An 18,531-nucleotide genomic window follows, 5' to 3' on the forward strand; every position below is an offset into this window, starting at 1 on the left:
CTGGATCTGGACGCTTATGGCCACGCGTAGAAGGGGGAGCGAGATAAATCTCCGCTTCAGCCTCTCCCATCCCACGCTGCCGGCCTGCCCCACGGTAGATCCCGCTGCAGCCCGCAGAGCACGGTGGGGTGACTGGGAGCCAGAGAGCTGCCAGCAGTTGCAGCAAAGGTGGCGCGGGATCAGCTGGAAAGGGGAAAAGGTGCGGTCTTCTGTATGAGAGGAAGCTCAGCCTCTGCGTGCTGAGACGGCACACGTGCAATCCCCGAGTGGCGCAGGGAGGACAGAGTAGCAGCTCTGTATGACCGGGCCTCCGAGCTTCTTCCCTGTGGGAGGTAACCCTGCTTGCCCTACCCTGCCTCTGCTCCATCCCTGGGCAAACGGGCAGAGCAAAGTGCCTGCTCCGGCTCAGGCTTCTGTGAGGCTGGCGCTGCCTGGCCTCAGCAGCAGTTCGACAGTAGGGGAAGTGCTCTTCTCTCTGCGTGCCAGAGGGGAGAGACCTGGCAGTCTGGTTTTCTTGTTTTAAGGAGTACTGCCCATGTCCTAGAAGAAAATACTTGGGTGTAGTGATCCCGGCGGGTCCCCTGCGGCTGCAGAAAAAGTGATACGTTTGGGGTATGGGGTCTTGCTGAGCTCTCTCCATCCCATCCCACGATGGGCAGCAGGAGTTGAGCTGCTCCCCAGTAGGAAGGGCCAGAGGGGTGGGCAGGAGGCACAGCCGACGCTGTGCCCAGGGTCTCCAAATGCCTGCCTTCTGGCAGGGCACGAGGCACCATTTGAACTGGAAGGAGGCAAGGCAAAAGACTGGTTGCTTCTCCAGGGGAGTTTTTGGGAGGAATGGATTGTTTGAGCAGAGTAGCCTTTGGGGGACAGAATCTGACTTGCCTTCATGAATTTGAGGGGAAAATGGTTATCCTGTGAGGCAGCAAAGGCAAAGAAAAAGACTAAGAAAACTGGGAAGGTGGCAGCTTGTGGACTTGCATACGCAAGGAAGACAGGCCACTGGGGATGGTGGGCATCTGGGTATGCTCTGGGACAGAAAACAGACATCGCGGAGAACAAAGACCATGCAGCAGCATGAGCTTTACAGCCCAAAGAAGGGAAGAGCGCAGAGAAGGAAGAGCGAGGGGAGAAAGCAAGCTGATGGCGTGGGAAAGGTGTCCGGGGACTTCCTTGGGCAGAGCAGCCTGTTGAGCAGTGCCGCGGGTAGGTGCCGCCTCCGCTTTTCAAAGGCAGCAGCACAGTAGCCCTATTGACTGAAGTCATGCTAATGATCCATCACCTGACAGTCGGTGTTGTTGGATGACTAAATGACTATAAAATTCAGTCTTTAGAAATTGCTAAGATGTATGGGACCTTTTATTTCTTAATTTTACATTATCGTAAATATGTTTGATTAATTTATATCTTGAGAAACCTTTGGAATATCTGTGTGCTTCTGACATTTAAAAATTATTTTTAGCTTTTCATTCTCCTAAACGATCCTGAGTCTCTGTTTGGACTTGATAAGCACATCTGCATGATTTACGATGGGAAGAAAGATGATTTCCCTCCTCAGGAGCTGTACAGATGCAGGGGAAGAATATAAATGAGGAATTAATGTTAGGAAGGAAATGATAGCTCAGATTCAGGGTTCAGAAGGAACTGATGAAGTGTTTGCGGTCCGTGTCTTTGGGTTAGCCTCATTAATTATAGAAATACCACTAGATCAGGCTTTAATGCCATGGTTATGAAAGGGAATGTTGCTAGTCTGAAGCCATCAGCAAGCCCCATCCTTTGATTTGTGCTGCTTACTATTCAATGGAGATGAAATGTGGGGATGAGGGAGGAGTGCTGTTAAAATAGATTTTTACCAGTGTTAGATTTATTGTGTATAATTTTAAAGATGACCTTTTAAACAAAGTCCATGTTCAATTTAATTTGAAAGACCTGAAGAGTGAGAGGACTTGGAAGATTTGTGTCTGTATAATAATAGACGCCATATGAGAGAAACAAGGGCAGTATGCTAAAATGGCATCACTAAATGATACCTCAGACTAAAAAGGTCTGAAGAGAAGATTGCTAGATAGCAAAAGCAATATGGGGAAGTTAGCAGATGAATAGGTGTGCCTCCATCAGGTGTTCAGGTCTGAGAGGCAAAGAAAAATCAAATGCCTAGTAGTTTCTCTGGTTCAGTGCTTGTAATATTGTTTTGTTTTAGCACAGCTGCCGCTGATGGCTGTGATTTCTCTTATTTTTAGCCATTTCTCAACTCTTTCCTTGAGGTGCGCCACTTTTTAAGGTCACAGTTTGTTTTTTGTGCCAGTTAATGTTCTTCTATCGTTTCTGGGCTCATCCGAGAAAAAAGTAACAAGAAAAGTAACTTTGATAAACAATGGGCCAGAAAATGCTTCCTCTAAGTCTTGCTCTGGTAAGTGGCAACTGATGATACAGGCCTTGTTCCCACCTTTGCAGTTTCCACCTGAACATTTTTGTGTATGATAAGAAACAAATTACTTAATTCTTCATAATAACAACACTACTATGTCAGGAAATACTAATTACCACCTCAGATTAAAAAAAAAAAAAAAAGCCAAATTAAAATTGGAAATATTCTTAACCTTAAGATGATTCTTTTTTTTTCTGAGGACAAAGTTTGATTAAAAATGAAATGATAGCTTTGTTTTTGTAGCAGAAGAGTATTTTATGTCAGCAGAAACATTTTTCAGGTGCTTTGTGTGTATTCAGACATTAAAAAATGGCTTTCAAAAATGTGCAATGGTTGAATGTATTATACATAAGACTCAATCATATTGCAGATACAGAAGTAGGAACAAAAAGTGCAAGCAAAGCATCTTTTCAAGTATATTGAACATGGCCCCGTCTGCTTCAAGCCAAGATGACAGAGCGAACAATCTGTTCAGTAACCATGAACAAGCAGTTCATCGTTGCATGGCTATAGCGTCAAAACATTAATTAAAAGTCCCACTTTTAGGATGAGATCTTATTTTACTTTGTTTTGGCAAACCTGCACTTATTTCAGTTTGTGAAGCATGCCCCACGCCCCTTGTTTGTATTTTATATGTGTAGTGAAACTAAAACTGTATTTTCTTTCTGTGATGTTTCAGTACACCTTCTGCTCGGCTTGTGGCTCAGCAGTAACTGCTCAGGATGTCTGTTCCATCCTGGTAACGCGATCAGCTGAGCTGGACCCCAGTCCTGCTGTCATGGTACGTGTTTTGGTAGAAAAGCTATTTCATTACATGTCATCTCTGGGGAGGTCCAAAATCCTAGCTGGCTAGGAGTGTGGGCCAGGATGCCATCTCTTTCTCTGGAGGTAAAAGGTGTTTCTTCAGCTTTTACCTGTTGTAAAACTGTAAAAATATGAAAGAAGTTGAGAGCCACCATTTTATGAGAGTGGGAACCATCTGATGGGTAGGGCAGAGCAAGCGGCTGAAAGGATAGAGGTGGACAGACAGAAAAAAAAACTTCTCACCACTGAAAAGAGCAATAATTTACTTGCCCGTAGGGTTTTTTAACATCTATTTTCCCACTGATCTGTATATAGTTGGTTGTCTGCCTGTCTTTGTTCCTGCTTTCAGATTAAGTAGGACATTTGCCTTTGGCTCAGATTAAGCTTTTATGGGTTCACATTTTGTAATACTGTTGAGGTCTGAATTTTGCCAAGTGCCTGTGCCAAAGGAGACATGTCGCTGATTTGCACAGGAGCTGTGTGCTTCAGGCACGCTAGCAGCATGTGCTTTCACAAAGGGTGCCTTGGAAACATGCTCTAAATGTGTAATAACTTGGGCAAAAAAGAATCCAGAGGAGTTTGGGTATATCAGAACTGAAAATCAGCTTTGGAAGGTTTTACGGGGATGGGGATCATTCTTGAACTTCAGAAAACTAGAATTGCAAAGTTTCTTTTTTTTAATGTACCTTTTTCTTACTCTTTTGAAGATATTTTTTAATGCCCCCCTTTCCTCCTTCACAAATCTTCGCTCCATGTGTTACCTAAAAAGAAATTTGAATGGATCTGGGATTTTTGACTATTTCAGTTTCTAGGTGCTCAGTCTGAGGAACCTTGATGGGGCCTGCTGCTCAGCGAGCAGGGATAGAGTGTCTGTGAACTGTAGGTCCTTTAAAGATGTCTTGAGAACGACCTGAAAATGTTGGTCATTAGAGAAGCAGTTTTGTTCGGTCACTAGTTGAGTGCATGCCCCTCCTCACATGCAAGGGGGAGTGCTGAGGGAGAAGCTGCTTTTCACAGCATGAAGAAGCTGGAGACCTTTCTCGCTGTTGTCCAAATCTGCAGCAGTCTTGATGAGTTTTATTTGATCCTGCACAAGGAATAATAAGGTTCGGTGGGTTACTCTGCTTATTTGTCTCACCAGTAATGCTCCAAGTCTTTATTGGTGAAAAGGATTTGGGGAATTTTCTGTTCAACTGGTACAAATGTATCCAGCAGGTTTTCAACACCAAATTGCTGGTAATTCTTTAGCCCCATCAGTAACAGTTGCAATTGGAGCAGGCAATGAAATATTTGTAAATCTCATTTCTCTCACTTCCTTTCCCAGTAAGATAAAAATCAATTACTTGCATCATTGGAGAAGAGAACAGAAGCCTGCAAGATGGTGTTGGTTTAAAAAAATAAATACCTGACGATCTAGCACTTTCTGATGCCTTTATTACCCAGATGTCACTTCCTCTTAATCATGGAGTTAGTGTTGTAAAACTGACCAAAATGTTGGAGTAGTCAGATTCAGGAAGTTTCAAAAGTGAGTTTTGCTAACACTACGGTAAGTTTGTGTCTGTTCTCCAGCTCCTGAACCAGTCCAAATGCTTTCTTTAATAATTAGATGGAAACATTTCAATGGCAGCGTCTCTGCAATTTTGGCAGCAAGTGAAAGCCCCAGGCATTTTTTAATTAGCACCTTTTTGAAATTGTTAGCTAAATTAGTCAAGTATGAAATAATCTTGCCCAAATGATTATCTGCAAATTGCACTTTGAACCTTGCATCTGTCTTAATGTGTGGACACAACGCTATCCTGATAATGCTATTAACTGGATTGCGTATCTTGCGTCTAGCAAATTCACGGCACATAATCTGAATGAAATCTGGCGTACCTTTATAAAATTCATTTCAAAAGCGCCTGGCAGCTGTTTGGTACTGGCATCTGTAATATTACAGTTTTCAAGTGTAGTCAACAGCACTTTTCCTTATTACCTGCAACAGAGAACTTGATCTCATATGTATTTCATAAGTATAAATCATTAATTTTTGTTATTCTGGGTTTATGCGGCTGAAGTAAAGATACCTGTGCTGGGCCTGTAAGAGCTGTAATCCTGATTAGAACCTAATGCTGAGTCAAGCTGTGAAATTGGTATCACAAGGTGTTACTGTCCTCGTCTTTGGAGTTATTTGTTGAATTCAATATTTCACTCTTAAAAATATATGTGTTAGAACCTAATACTGTAAAATAATAATCCGTATGTAATATAACAGCGTTGCTGATAAACATTGCCTGAGAGATTTTCCTGGGCTAAAGAGGCTATATGTAGTCTCTTCACATTTTTACCCATGCCAGGTACAAACACACCATGCTTATAACTGTTCAACCCCAGCTCACTTACCTGCGTCCTTTCTGCAACCATTCCTTTAGCCTACTCAGTCCCCACTCACCCCTAAGCCTGATTTTCACTATAAAAGAATAGCCTGCCCTTAGCTACATTTAATTAGCTTCTGGGAAGACATCAGGTGCTTAGGGAAAAAGCCTTGTTTAGTACATCCTACCTGTAGGACCGAGATAAGGAGGTGTTATTCTGTGTTTCCCTTCAGCGATGGGGGCAGGGAACATTCAGGTATGGTATGTAATGTAAGTAGGAAAAATGAAATTCTCTGTAGTGTGATGGTGCAAGAGGTCTGAGCTGAAAGAAATTATGAGCTGAGGAGCCAGAGAAAATGCAAAGTAAAGCAGTGGAGGACTGGTTACACTGTCAAAGTACAGAAACTCTTTTTGTTTCATTTTCTTCTAATAGTTCTTGCTGTACTTCTGTGTTAAACCCATTTGGCAATTAAACTGCAAAGCAAAACATCCTTTGACTCAGGGTACAGCAGTGTGATTTGTCTGTATCGAACTATCTCCCCAGGTTATTTGGATAGCTCAGCTGAAGGAAGTGGTGGATCTTCAGGAGCCTGCCTTCAGTCTACCTTGGCTGCAGGATAAAGATGCCTGATGGTTAGTATCCCAGCTTTGTCTTCGATATCTGTGGTGGCTGGTCTGTACGTTTGCAGAGGTTCTCGTTATTCCTTTGGGATTGCAGTGTAGATAGACCAGTATTTAGACTCCTACAAGTCGTTTATAGACACGAACCTGACAAACATACTGGCCACTGAACATGATATGAACTGTGAGTTAATCATTAAGCTATTAAAATGATATTAAATGCTGGGAAATCTAAGGCTTCTGTCTGCTGTATAGATTTAAGGCTTTTAAGGGCTAACAAATCTTTGTTATCATCAGTTCAGTATTATTGATACCCTTGGCCTTTAAAATATACAGCTTCAATTGTGTAAATTAGGGTCTTTTATTACATCAACTGCTTTTTAATTCTAATCTTACTGGCAGTCTGTAGCTTGTCATGGATTGAGAGAGGTGGTGCTAATAAGACTTCCAATTTTTAAAATAATTGCAAAATACGGTACACAGAAAATACCCAAGATGCCTTTTTCTGTTCTTTTACCCTAGAGCAGTGAATGCCTCAGTTCCCACCATTGCAGCCTGAGAGGAGGCCAGTGGATATGAATTATCAAATAAATAATCTGTGAAGCTTTTCTAGATGCGCAAGACTCGGGTAGGTCCTGAGGGCTTGAGAAGACTTAAGTAATATGGGATCTCCTGTAGCAGTCTTCGGCTCCATGTCCTCTCTTACTGGAGGGATAAGGAACCACAGCTGGAGTCACTTGCAGATTACATGTGGGAAGTGATCTACTCTGGAAATAAATGGCAAATACTCAGTTGTTCCAGTCTTACAACTGTTAAGAAGCAACCACTGACAAATTGTAATATGAGTTGGGCTAGGCTTCCTCTTGTACTGTAAAAGGTTTTATACATTAACTCCCACGTTTTCTGTGAGGCGAGTCTCCTTTACGTCATTTTAAAACATTCATAATTCTACTCCAAGTGCTTTGTCTATATGTACAGTTGCACTATAGGGGTACCTATGTACAAGCACTGAAGGCAGGTAATCTTTTGTTGGCTGTACTAATGAGGTCAGTCCTTTAGGTCTGAAATGTGCACCCACCCCCGATGCAGGTAAAATGGAGGGGGACGGTGTTGCGCTTCTCTGTCAGTTCCTTTTTGTTTCTTGGAGCATTTCTGCTTTCTTTTCTTGGAGCTCCCAGGACTCCACCTTATTCCAAGGTGTTAGATCTTGGCTCAGTCTCTTGTCTGCAGTTAATTAGTCATGTAACTTTGGCCTGCTTTACTAGTAGTCCTCAAGTGCTGCGTTGTGTATCATCCGTAGATTTTGCTTATCAGATAGCTATTGTTAAATCATCTATAGTGTTGACTGCATTGGTTTCAAACTCTCTGCCGACCTGTGAATGTAGCACTGAATGCAGAGGTTCTTCAGTCTTCTCTGGCTCTTAATTACCTCTGCGAGTTGTTTTGCAGGATGATCTTTGCTTGTATGTCCTTAAACTCCTGAGCTTTCTTGGAGCTGCTTGAAATGTTGGCACCCTCATTAAACATCCCCCTCAAGTCCTTGGAACAGTCCATGGAGTTGGAGATACTTTATTCCATTCCTTAATCCCAAACCTTACTTATAAATGCTGCCCTGCTAGACACAGCTAGTGCCGTTTGACAAAATCCGGCTTCTGGCTATCTTCAGTGAGAGTTGTTTGGTACAATCCCAGCCAGCCTCGGGAGCCGGAGCCTGGGATGGGGACAGACAATCTCAGAGCGTCTGACAGCTCCAAGGTCTGTAAACACACAGGCTATCTAGAGGTTAATTTATCAGCTCCTGGGCACTTTCAAATTGTGCTTCTCCAAATGAGTCCTCAGGGTAGTACGCCATCTGTAGCTATCTTTCTCTCAGGATTTTTCTCTGAAAATTTAGAGTTTGTAAGACATTACTTTTTAAAGGTCATCTGGCAGTGGTGACTTCCTTGATTCTGCTGATAGGTTGCCGGTGCCAAACTAAAACTGTGGTGCTGGGGAAGTTTTGTAGTTGCAGTCTTTTGGCACCTCCAGATATCAGTGGAGGAGGGTGTGTTTCAGAGTAGAAAGTTAACTAGCATTCGTATTCTGTGAAAGGCTCCCTGGCTACCTTCCACTTGGGAGTTTTTCCATCTGCCAGAGGTAGAGAAAACCTTCTCATTGATCTTATTTAGCACTAGCAAGATCTCGATGACATTTGGCATCATCTCCATCCTATACAACTTAGTGTTCACATGACTCCAGGGAGAACAGAGCTGGTCTGATGGCTACTGACCTCTGGACCCTGGCTTCTCTGGCACCAGCCCACGCCTTTAGGGTATGTGGATAGAGCTGCACATTTGGAAGAAGTTCTCATCATTGCCTATCCCAGTAAAATTTACTTCTAGGAGACTGGCTGTCAGTATGCCCCAATGAATGGACATAGTGGCCCAAGGTTTGACCGTCCAGTCTTTGGCCTTCCAATGCTTTCTCTAGTGTCCCTTTCTGATTTTTTTCCAGGGACTCCTTTCAGAAAAGCCCAAGAAGTGAAGATCTTACTGGAATTTAGGAGACCAGGACAGGTTCTTTTGCTCTAGGTGAGCCATGTTAGAGGAGTTACTTCTTGGTACTGAAGGAAACAAAAGATGGGGAGTGGAGATCCATTGCAGACTGTAAGAATCAGACTGCGTATTTGGAAGTGCACATTTGGGTTAGCATCTCTTGTGGCAGTAATTACATTTCTCAAAGTGTTTCACAAGACGTTTCTAAATTTTAGGTGTTTGCATTGCAAGAACTGATGCTTTTTCACTGATCAAAGCTATTTCCAGGTGCTGGAAAGAACAGTTGGAGTCGTTTGGCTGCCCCAAGGCAAGCGTGTATGTTCCTCTTGCCAGCCAGGTCAGGGTGGCTGCTAGCCTGAGTGCTACGTGACGTGAGCCCGCACAGGAGACGCCTGCAGGTCCGGCACGCTGTCCCAGGACATCCCTTTCTGGGTGTGACTGTCAATGTGCCTGTGGCAGTTCTGAAGTGACAGAGGTGACAGATCCTGAGGCACTATGTGAAGGGGCACCCGTCTTTCTGTGAATATTAAACGTGAGGACCAGGAATGCCAACATGACATAGAAACAGACGTAAAATACAAACAACACTTGAAAACCTTGAGTTTGTTCAGGCACATAAGACTTACATTTGGAAAACTGAAGTTTTCTGTTCCCATATGCATTTCAGCCTATAGAAATTCAAGTGATTGATACACTTTTAGATTTTAAAATACTCAGGGTTATTTCAGCTTTATTGCCTTTTATGCCATTGTTTGGAAACAATTTTTGTTTGTTTACATCTGAGCTTAAAATCGCATTGCAGTACTGCATTTAGCTACAGTAGCAGATGTTGATGACATTTTATAGAGCATAAATAACAGCTGTGAGTTGTGAAGTCATAATTCTGTCAGGGGATCCTTCTTGCAGTTCATCAGACTAAAAGAGCAAATCTTGAGTGACAAATATATATGTATTTGCCAGAAGCTTATTTCAGGCATTGCTGGGTACCCACTGCTTTCATGGAGCTAAATATCTTGCGGTGTAGATGCTGCAACAACAAACTTGAAGGTGTCCTAACGCCCAGAGCAATTCATACATCTGAGAAGATGCATCAGCCCTTGCGTGGGAAGAGTCAAGTGTCCAAATGAGCTTCACAGGTCTACCATGGTGAACAGGGTATTGCTGTCTCAGGGAAAAACTGGTCAACTCACATGTTTTAAATCGGGCTCGAAGGGGCCTATTGATTTATTAACAACAAGTAACCAGCAATCAGAGAACTAAACTTTCAGGAACAGCTCGAGCAGTGCAATAGATAAACCCCAATACCAGACACGACGTTAATAAGCACTTACGGATTTCTAAGCATTTTTCTGCAGCTCATCCCAAACACATAGATGAACACATATTCGCGGTTACGTGCACCCCCGTGGCAGCGTGGGTTACAGGTGCTCACCTTGCATCCCCTGCAGGATGGGTGCAGGAGGCGGGATGCTCACGGTGCCGCGGGGGCAGCTGGCGGAGGTGGCGGTGCCCGCGCTTCTGGCTGTGCCAACCCCCCTGACCGCCGCTCCGATCCCACTTCTCACAGCTGCCGAACGGCCAGGCTTCTTATGCTTCTTTTCAAGCTGATGCCTTTTTTCAAAAGTCTCCCAGTTCCTTTTTAACCTGCCCAATGATTGTCTTGGGCAACTTTTAGCACTGCTAACTTGCTCTTGGCGTTACCGGTTTTCTCCCAGAACAGTTACAGGCATTTTATTCCCCCACACGGTTTATGTTCACATTCCTGCCTTACCACTGTTGTTACCCGAGTCATGTTGCCAGGAGGGATGCATGCAGGCTCCCTCCAAGCTGAGGAGGGAGCTGAGCCTCCAGCCCCATTTCTCTACCGCTGGGGTCAGATGTAGAGTCTCAGCACATCTTTACCTCTCATGTTTGCATCCCTCCTCTGCAAGTACCCCACTTACTTACTGTAATTTTGAATTTTTTTAGCCTGATGCAAGCTCACTGCTCTGAGCTTTTGGAACAGATTGGGTCTCAAAAGTTAAAAAAGCAAAGGAACACACCTGTTTTGTAACTGTACTGGCCTTAGGTGTTAGCAAGGTGCCAACTCCTCTCCTCCTTGTGCTGACTGTGGTGTTTCTTGCGCTATGAGATGCAGCAGTGCAAAGGGGTTATATAGAAGAGAAGCATCTGACTTGTTTGAGGTCTTTACAGATAATGAAGGCACCTCTACCTCCATTCTTCTTGCAGACATATTCTATTCTTTTGCCTGGACGTTTTTGTCTGCGTGGAAGTTGGGGACTTTCAACCTTGGTCTAAGATTTCTCTGGATGTGTTAGCCCAGGAACGTTTGCCTGCGTACATAACTGTGTATTTCATATTTTCTTAGATTTCTTAGTGGATGATCATAACATATGGGTTAAAAAATGTACTTGACAGGCAGGCAGAGTGTCTGCCAGCCTTTCTTGGAGTCAACAAAACAACAGAAACAAAATCAACTTTGAAACCTGTTTTTATCTGATCAATTGTCATTGTAATCAGTTATCAGTTAGTTTTTTAAAGGCAAACCAGTGAAAAATTTAGTGTTTATTGAAAAATATTCCATAAGAAAAAATCTATTTACATTAATTTTTTAATATGTATGTGTAATAAGCAAGTCCAGAAGAGATAATAAAATCTTCCCATACAAACAAATATTCAAGTATTGCTGAAAAAACTGTTGTCTTGCTCATAAAAAAAAAAAGTGGCCTCTCGAGAAGACAATTTATTTCCTGTAGTGCACTTTTCATGCAACCATTTCAATAGATAAATCTAAAATGTTCTGTATTGTACCTGTACGAGAATGTAAATAGGACATTGAGCCTTTTCTCTCACTAGATGGCATTATTGTCCTCAAAACAGTGACAGCCACAGACTGCTTTTTCCAGCGAAAGAGATGTGCAGAAGAGTAGATTTCATTTATTTAGGTTAACTGTATTTTGTCTGGGTTCTGCAAATGTGGCAGTTTAAACAAATTTCTGTTGCATCAGTGTTAATTCTTGAGCTTATCTGGACTGTTCATTTTTGCTCTGGGTTTGCTGGTTTTTGCTATCCACGCACTGATCAATATTGCAGAGATTGTGCAAACATAATTCTAAGTTCACTCGTTAGCAAACTTAGAAAGGGTGGTTCAAGGACTGAAATACACAAAAGCAATGTAGCCTCAAGGCCACATGTTTTTGCAAGTCTGTAAGATATACAGACTTAGTATACAAGCCAGTGGTGTGTGAAGAGAAACATGGGTTAAGACATAGGGTTCCAGAACTTGGGAGTTTCAGAAGAGGGAAGAAGCATATCAAGATCAGAAGCAAGGGTGAAAGGAAATAAACAATGACTGAGACCTGGGTGTTCATAGCATGGCCAAGACAGTAAGCGACTGAAATTAAGAGAAGTAAACAGGTGGGGTTTAGGAGCAATGGGGGGAAAAAACAAACAAACAAACTTTTTGTCCCAAAAGCAGCATTAAAAAACTTTGTGAGCCATATGAGAGCAGAATAGTTGCCTGCCTTTAGCACCATACAGTGCCAGCCCAGCCTGATAGAACCTGTTGGATGCCTTAGAGTCAAATCGACTCTAAGAACATTGGCCAAGGGCTCCAACTGAAAAGGAGGCTCATCAGCCCCAAATTAGTATGAAAGTTAAGTAAGGATATTCAAGGACTCAGCTTGAGAATCTTTTCAATAAGTTTAAGATTTTTCTGTGTGTTCAGGAAGATTTATTGACTCTTCTGGATGCAGCTAAATTGTCCCTCCAATGACCTTTGGAGCTATAAAGATGTTGCTGAAAAGCAAATGTATAAACTTCAGAAAAAGTTAGTTTTAAAAAATTTTGGAAAATGTCCTGACAAAGGATACCCCATGCAACTGTACTGCACAGTTTTTTTGGTCTTCATATTGCCCATAGGCATGTGTTATTGTCAGGCCAAGCTGTTTAGTTTTCTTTTTTCATTTGTAAGGGAAAATACTGGGCCAAAGCATGTCTAAACACAAAATTGTTATCCAGCTGTTACTGCCTTCATGTTGGTTGTGGCTCATAAAACATATTTTTGTTTAAATGTGAAAACAAATAAATAGGCTGTCCAGTCCTGTGTCTGCTCTTTGTAACAGGCATGCATGCACACAGATGCACACACATATACCTGTGTTGCGTATAATGTGCAATAAACTGAAGAAGAAGAAAGATTACAGGGACCCCTTCCTGTGTGATACGACTTTAAGAAGCCATCTCAGGATTCCAATGATGATGCAATATATGAAGTGACAAATTCTATTCTAGTTCTTTAAGTCATTGGGACCCTGCAGCTGGCCTTAACCCCTTAATTAGGTCCAGCAGCAAGACAACAGAAGGAAGAAGAACAGGGAAGCTTGCCACATATACCTGGCTCTAACTTAATAATCAGAGCTCTCAGGTAAGATGTTTTTCATCTTATGTTTCTTCCTCTGCTTTCAGTGACAACAAATTCTGTGTAATATCATCCTTTGGGGATCTGAGCACCATCCCTTCAAGGAAAATACTGGCAAAATCAGACCCATCTTTTCTAAATTCTGAGGATCATCACTTTTTCTGGAAATCCATAGAAAGTACAGAAAATTACTTACCATCTGCTTCAAGCAAAACAGATACAAAGGAGCTAGTTACAGCAGCAGGAAAGTTTCAAGAAGATGAGGGAAAGCATGGTTTGGAAAATGCTAAAGAGAAGACAACTGATCCTCAGACAGATAATCCACAAAAAAAAGAGGGACGAAATTTAGGGCTATCAGAGGAGGTGATGAAGCAGATTATTGAAAGAACAAGAAAGGCCTTTGATTTCCTAGCAAAGGTGAAAATCAGAAAGCAGTTGATATGCTGTCCAGTGTCATCAAGCTGAATCCACACCTTGCCAGCTCACACGTTAACAGAGCCAGCGTCTTTTTGCAGATGCAAGAGCCAACTATGGCCATTAGTGACCGTGACAGAGCTATTAAACTGAATCCCAGTTCAGCACAGGCCTATAAATTCCAAGGAAAAGTCCTCCAGCATTTGGGGCATTTAAAAGAGGCTGCCTGTAACATTTCCTTGGCTTGTAAATTAGGTTCTGAGGCTCAGGCAAAGTCTGAGAGGGAGGAAGAGTCCAGTGAAGAGCTGAGGAGTGATGAGAGTGAGTTGGAGGCAGACAGGCACCAAAATTGCTAGGCACCGAAAAAAGTATGAGGAGAGACAAAACACAAAGCAATTACTGGATGCATTGCCAAGGGTGGGGAAGTCCATGGCAGAAGAAGAGAGGGATCAGCATCTGACTTCTCAAGAAAAGGAAAAAGCACAGCTTCAGAATGCCCAGGAGCATGAACAGGTTCACCTTTGGACCTCCCAGGAACCTGATAATGACTGTTGTAGGGAATCTGAAGAGCAAAAGCAATATCCAGTAGAAGAGAATAAGTGTGACATGGAAGGTCCGTGTAGAGCTGAGGGGAAGGAAAAGCCCAGGAGAGAATCAAAGACTGAGGGCAGTGAAGTCACTACTGAAAATGAAGGATTGACTGAAGAGGCTGAAGACCTTCAGAAAATAGGAGATGACAGCATGAAGATAGCTAACGAGATGATGAAACAGGCCATTGAAAAGGAAAGGGAAGCCTTTCATGCACTGAGAGCAGGCAAATTTCACAAAACTGTTGAGTCGTTCACTGATGCCATCAAGTTCAACCCACAGCTTGCAGTCTTACATGTAAGCTGAGCCAGTGTCTACCTGAGGTTGCTGAAACCAATAGCTGCCATTAGGGACTGTGACAAAGCAATAAAAATCAACCCAGGTTCTCCACAGCCTTACCACTGGCGATGGAAGGCATTCCAGCTCCGGGGTCGCTGGCACAAGGCCGCCAGAGACCTTGAACTGGCCTGCCAACTGGGTTAGAATGAAGACACCAATTCCATGCTAACAGAAGTTCAGGGGAGTACAGGAAGGAAAGCAAAGGGAAGATGACTTTGTGGATGTAGCAGAGAGGATCAAGAAGGAACCAAAGGAGGAAGGATTAAGAACTAACAAAGCCCCCAAAGATATGGAAAGAGTTAAGAAAGCAGCCCTGGAGGAACAAGACAGCTCTCAGGAGAAGGACGAATCTTGGGAAAAGGCCATGAAGAAAGAACAGATACAAGTCAAGCAGAAGATGTTAGCTGAGCAGAAGAACGCACCACAGGAGAGTCTGGAACAAAAAGCATTGCAGGAGGCAGTGTGGTACCTGGAACCTGAGCAACAGTTGATTGCTTTGCAGGTGGAGTTGGTAGAGCAGTTTAAAACTCAACAGATGGGGTTTGAGGAAGAGGAGAAAGTCCCATGGAAAGTTCTGGAGCAACAGGAGAATGCACAGAAGAAGTTGTTGGAAGAAGAGAGAAACCAGTTGAAGACTCTGCAGGAACTGGAGAAAGCTCACCAGCAGGTTTTGGTAGGACTGATAAAAAAACCAGAAGGAAGCCAAGGAAGAACGTGAAGGAGCTCAGAAGAAACCCCTGGAAGAAAAAGAAGGTGTTGAAAAAGCCCTAGAGGAACTAGCAAGAGCTCAGAAAAGGGCCCTGGAAGAATTGGAGGTGGCTCAGATAAATGCTCGGGAGGAACTGGAGAAAGCTTATAGAAAGGCCCTTCAAGAGCAAGAAGGAGCTCAGAGGGCTGCATTAGAAGAACAGAAGAGCGCTCAGAAGGCTCTGGAGGAACTGCAGCTATCACAAAGAAAAGCTGTGGAGAAGCAGGAGAGAGCTCAAATAAGGGCTGTCAGAGAACAAGAGAGAGCACTGGAAATCCTGAAAGAACTTGCAAAAACAGAGCAACGAGCCTTAGAGGAGCAGCAGAGGGCTAAGAATGAACAAAACAAAGCTAATAAAATCTTGGAAGAACTGGAGAAAGCACAAAAAAAAAGGCCCTAGAAGAACTTGAGAGAGCTCAGAAAGAGCTCCTGGGTGAGCAAGAGAAAGCTCAGAAGAAAGCCCTGGAGGAACAGAAGAGGACTCAGAAAGACCTGGAGAGATCTCAGGAGCGGTGTGTTGGAAAGCAAGGGAACTTTAAGGAGAAAGTCCTTGTGCAATGGGAAAGAGCTAAAAAAAAAGCTTCCTGAAGAAAAGGTGCAATTTCAGGAGAATACTGAAGAGTCTGGGCCAGTTTGCAAAATATTCTCTGGAGAACTGGAAACAACTCGGAGGAATGACCTGAAAGAACAAGCAATGTCTTCTCTGCAACAGGGGAGAGACTGGGAGAAAGAAGTAGAACAGTGTCAGTCTGAAAACTGTTCTGGAGGAAGGGCTAAGCCCTGGAGGAAGGACAGACCAACCAGAAAGTTCACTGAGGCCGCCCGCAAAGCCCATTTGGGATTCCTCGGAATAGGAATGATTCTCAGAGGTGTGATTTGTTGTCTGACCCAATGACAAACCAAGGGATGAACGTTTGCTGAAGAGCTGAGCTCAATTTGGAGTCATCTGCAAGTGCTCTTTCCTTTAAAGTAAAATTTCAAAAGCAGATACACAGAATTGGGACTTCTTTTAAACTGTATTTTTTTTAGCAAATATTTGAAGCGTTTCCCATACCGCATTTTGACCCACATACAAGCTTGCATGACGTTCCAAAAAGAGTGCCAGTTGTTGAGGTTCAATTCTCGTGCAGATTCAATTTCTTTCTATCTATGTACATATTTGACACTCTTAATGGGTCCTTGTCCAGGAGAATGAGGGACTTACTTAGGGGTTAAACAAATGGTGGCATTTAACGGGGAGTTAAAAATGCAAGAGCGAATTTGTGGCATGGAGACAAAATGAAATGGTGTATTGCTTCTGACATATGGTGGCTTGATGGGATCAGTGTCTGAATTGCTTGAGGTCTTGAAAGGAATCCTGCTTGTCCAAGCCGCTCTCTGCGGGGGACGGGGACGGGGACGATGACATCCTGGTGTCAGCAAGTCCCTTTACAAGTGCTGGCTTTCAGCCGCCTGGGGTACACATATTGTGTCGGAGGCTTGCCACTCGAACTCTGGATTTGCTTCTTAAAATGCCTATTGCATAATCAGTTGTTGAGGCTGCAGCCATTAAAAAGATTACCAACAGGATCTGAGCCTTTGGAGTAACATAAAACAAATTCATGGGATAGTTGTAAAATAATGAAATGTAAAGTGTTTTGAACTTTTTGGCTGTCTTTATTTATTTAAATTCTGAGCTTTACTTTGCAACTGTGAGTGCTGGGAGCATCTAACTTAATTTATTTTGAGGATTTTTTGTTTTTTAATCACTTGATTCAAGGGATTAGAAGTATATGATAAACTCCAAGTATTGTCAAAGTTGGCTGAAAATATTTTGAGGTGCATTATATATGCAGCAGCCCAAAGTAAAAACAAGGGAATATTCAGACCTGCAAATCGACATGGGAGAGCAGAAGCCCTGCTGTAATTGCTGCAGTTGCTGCTTCGTTGTGGCAGGAGGCTCGTTCAGGTGATGCTTGTTAGCAGGAGGGGGATTTGAAGAGAGAGGAGCTGTGGGGCTGTGTTCAAGTGAAGAGAGGAATTAGAAGTGCTTGGGTTGGACTGAAGTTTCTGAAGCTCTTTGCCTGCTGAGAAAGCGGATAGGAGCTGCTGGAATAACTGGGTAAAGTACTACTGTCAGTTTTATTCAGGGGCACTGTTGGAGGAAATCTTACCTGAGTTGTTTTCTTCTGTATTGATGGGTTGTAATGAGCTTATTTAGAGTGGGTCTTGTGTTTGTACAGAAAGCTACTCCTATCTTTTTATGCTTCAGGGGGTAGGGGGCTTCCTAAAAATATGGAGATATATAAAATGCCTGAGAGTAATGCTAAGCAGGCTTGTTTCTGTCTCACCCTTGTGCCTGATAAATGACTCCTATGAGTTCCTGAGCGTGGTCTGCTCTCGTGTTTGAGTGTGGAAGTTGTTTAGTGTTAAGACAGCACTTCAAAAACAGCGCTGAGGAAAACAGCGTTAGGAAATGAGTGTTGTTGGGTACTGTCTCTGCCCTGCCCAACGTGTGGCCATTATGATGGTAGAGGTTAGAGCTGATCCTTGTTCAGAGGTGGGGAGAAGATCTGGCACTTCCTGGGCAGAAGCAAAAATAAATTTAGAATAAAGGCTGTCATTTAAAAGAAATAATAACTGTAATGTGGCTTGACTGTAACTGTTGTTGCCTTTGTGGTCTCATCTTTTCAAAACTGATCTCCTTTTACAGAGTAGCTCGGGGCTATTCACAATGAGGAAGGACCTGTTCCAGGGTGCCCGCTCTGGCTGTGGGAGCTCCTGTCGTGCCAGGAGACCCACGGCAATCGGGCAGTGGGATAGGCCCTGGCTGGACTGCTTGTCAAGGGAATGAAAGTCTGGGAGAAGAGCTGCCTCCTTTCAGGGGATGGATTTATAGCATACAGCCCCTGGGGACATCTTAGTGTTGGGCTATTTGTGTAAGTGTACTTTCTCCTCTCTTTTTTTTTTTGAGGTCAGGTGATGTCAAGAAAGGAATAAGGAGTTATATGGTCAGGAGATGAAAATGGAAATGGGAGTTTGTCTTGGCACAGGGGGCATGTACTCAAAAATCTGTGCACATATGTGTGAGAGAGAGAGGGGGAGAAAGGGAAAGAGGGAGACAGAAGGTATCCCAAGCACCGAGGTATTTTATGAAACTCGGGCACAGGTCTCTAGATACTATTTTGAATAAGAAGACAAAAGAGGATCCTCCACGACATGCTGGAAGTGGTTGATTTTGGTGGCAACTGCCAGGAGTTTTGGTACCTACTCTCAGAAGAGGACATCTTTCCTGTATCCCACCC

The 18,531-nt window shown here is 43.2% G+C and overlaps 1 protein-coding gene across 1 annotated transcript; it reads left to right on the forward strand.

Annotated features, from left to right (window-relative positions):
* Positions 1-13,688: 13,688 nt before the first annotated feature.
* Positions 13,689-15,835, forward strand: LOC309598592 (uncharacterized protein; the record flags this gene model as incomplete). The annotated part of the gene is given in 5 exon segments (XM_082329329.1): positions 13,689-13,893; positions 14,468-14,638; positions 14,727-15,189; positions 15,191-15,632; positions 15,635-15,835. Coding segments are annotated over 5 exon segments (1,482 nt in total).
* Positions 15,836-18,531: the final 2,696 nt, after the last annotated feature.

The sequence above is a fragment of the Platalea leucorodia genome, assembly GCF_965183815.1.
Source record: "Platalea leucorodia genome assembly, chromosome: 1".
Lineage (NCBI taxonomy): Eukaryota > Metazoa > Chordata > Aves > Pelecaniformes > Threskiornithidae > Platalea > Platalea leucorodia.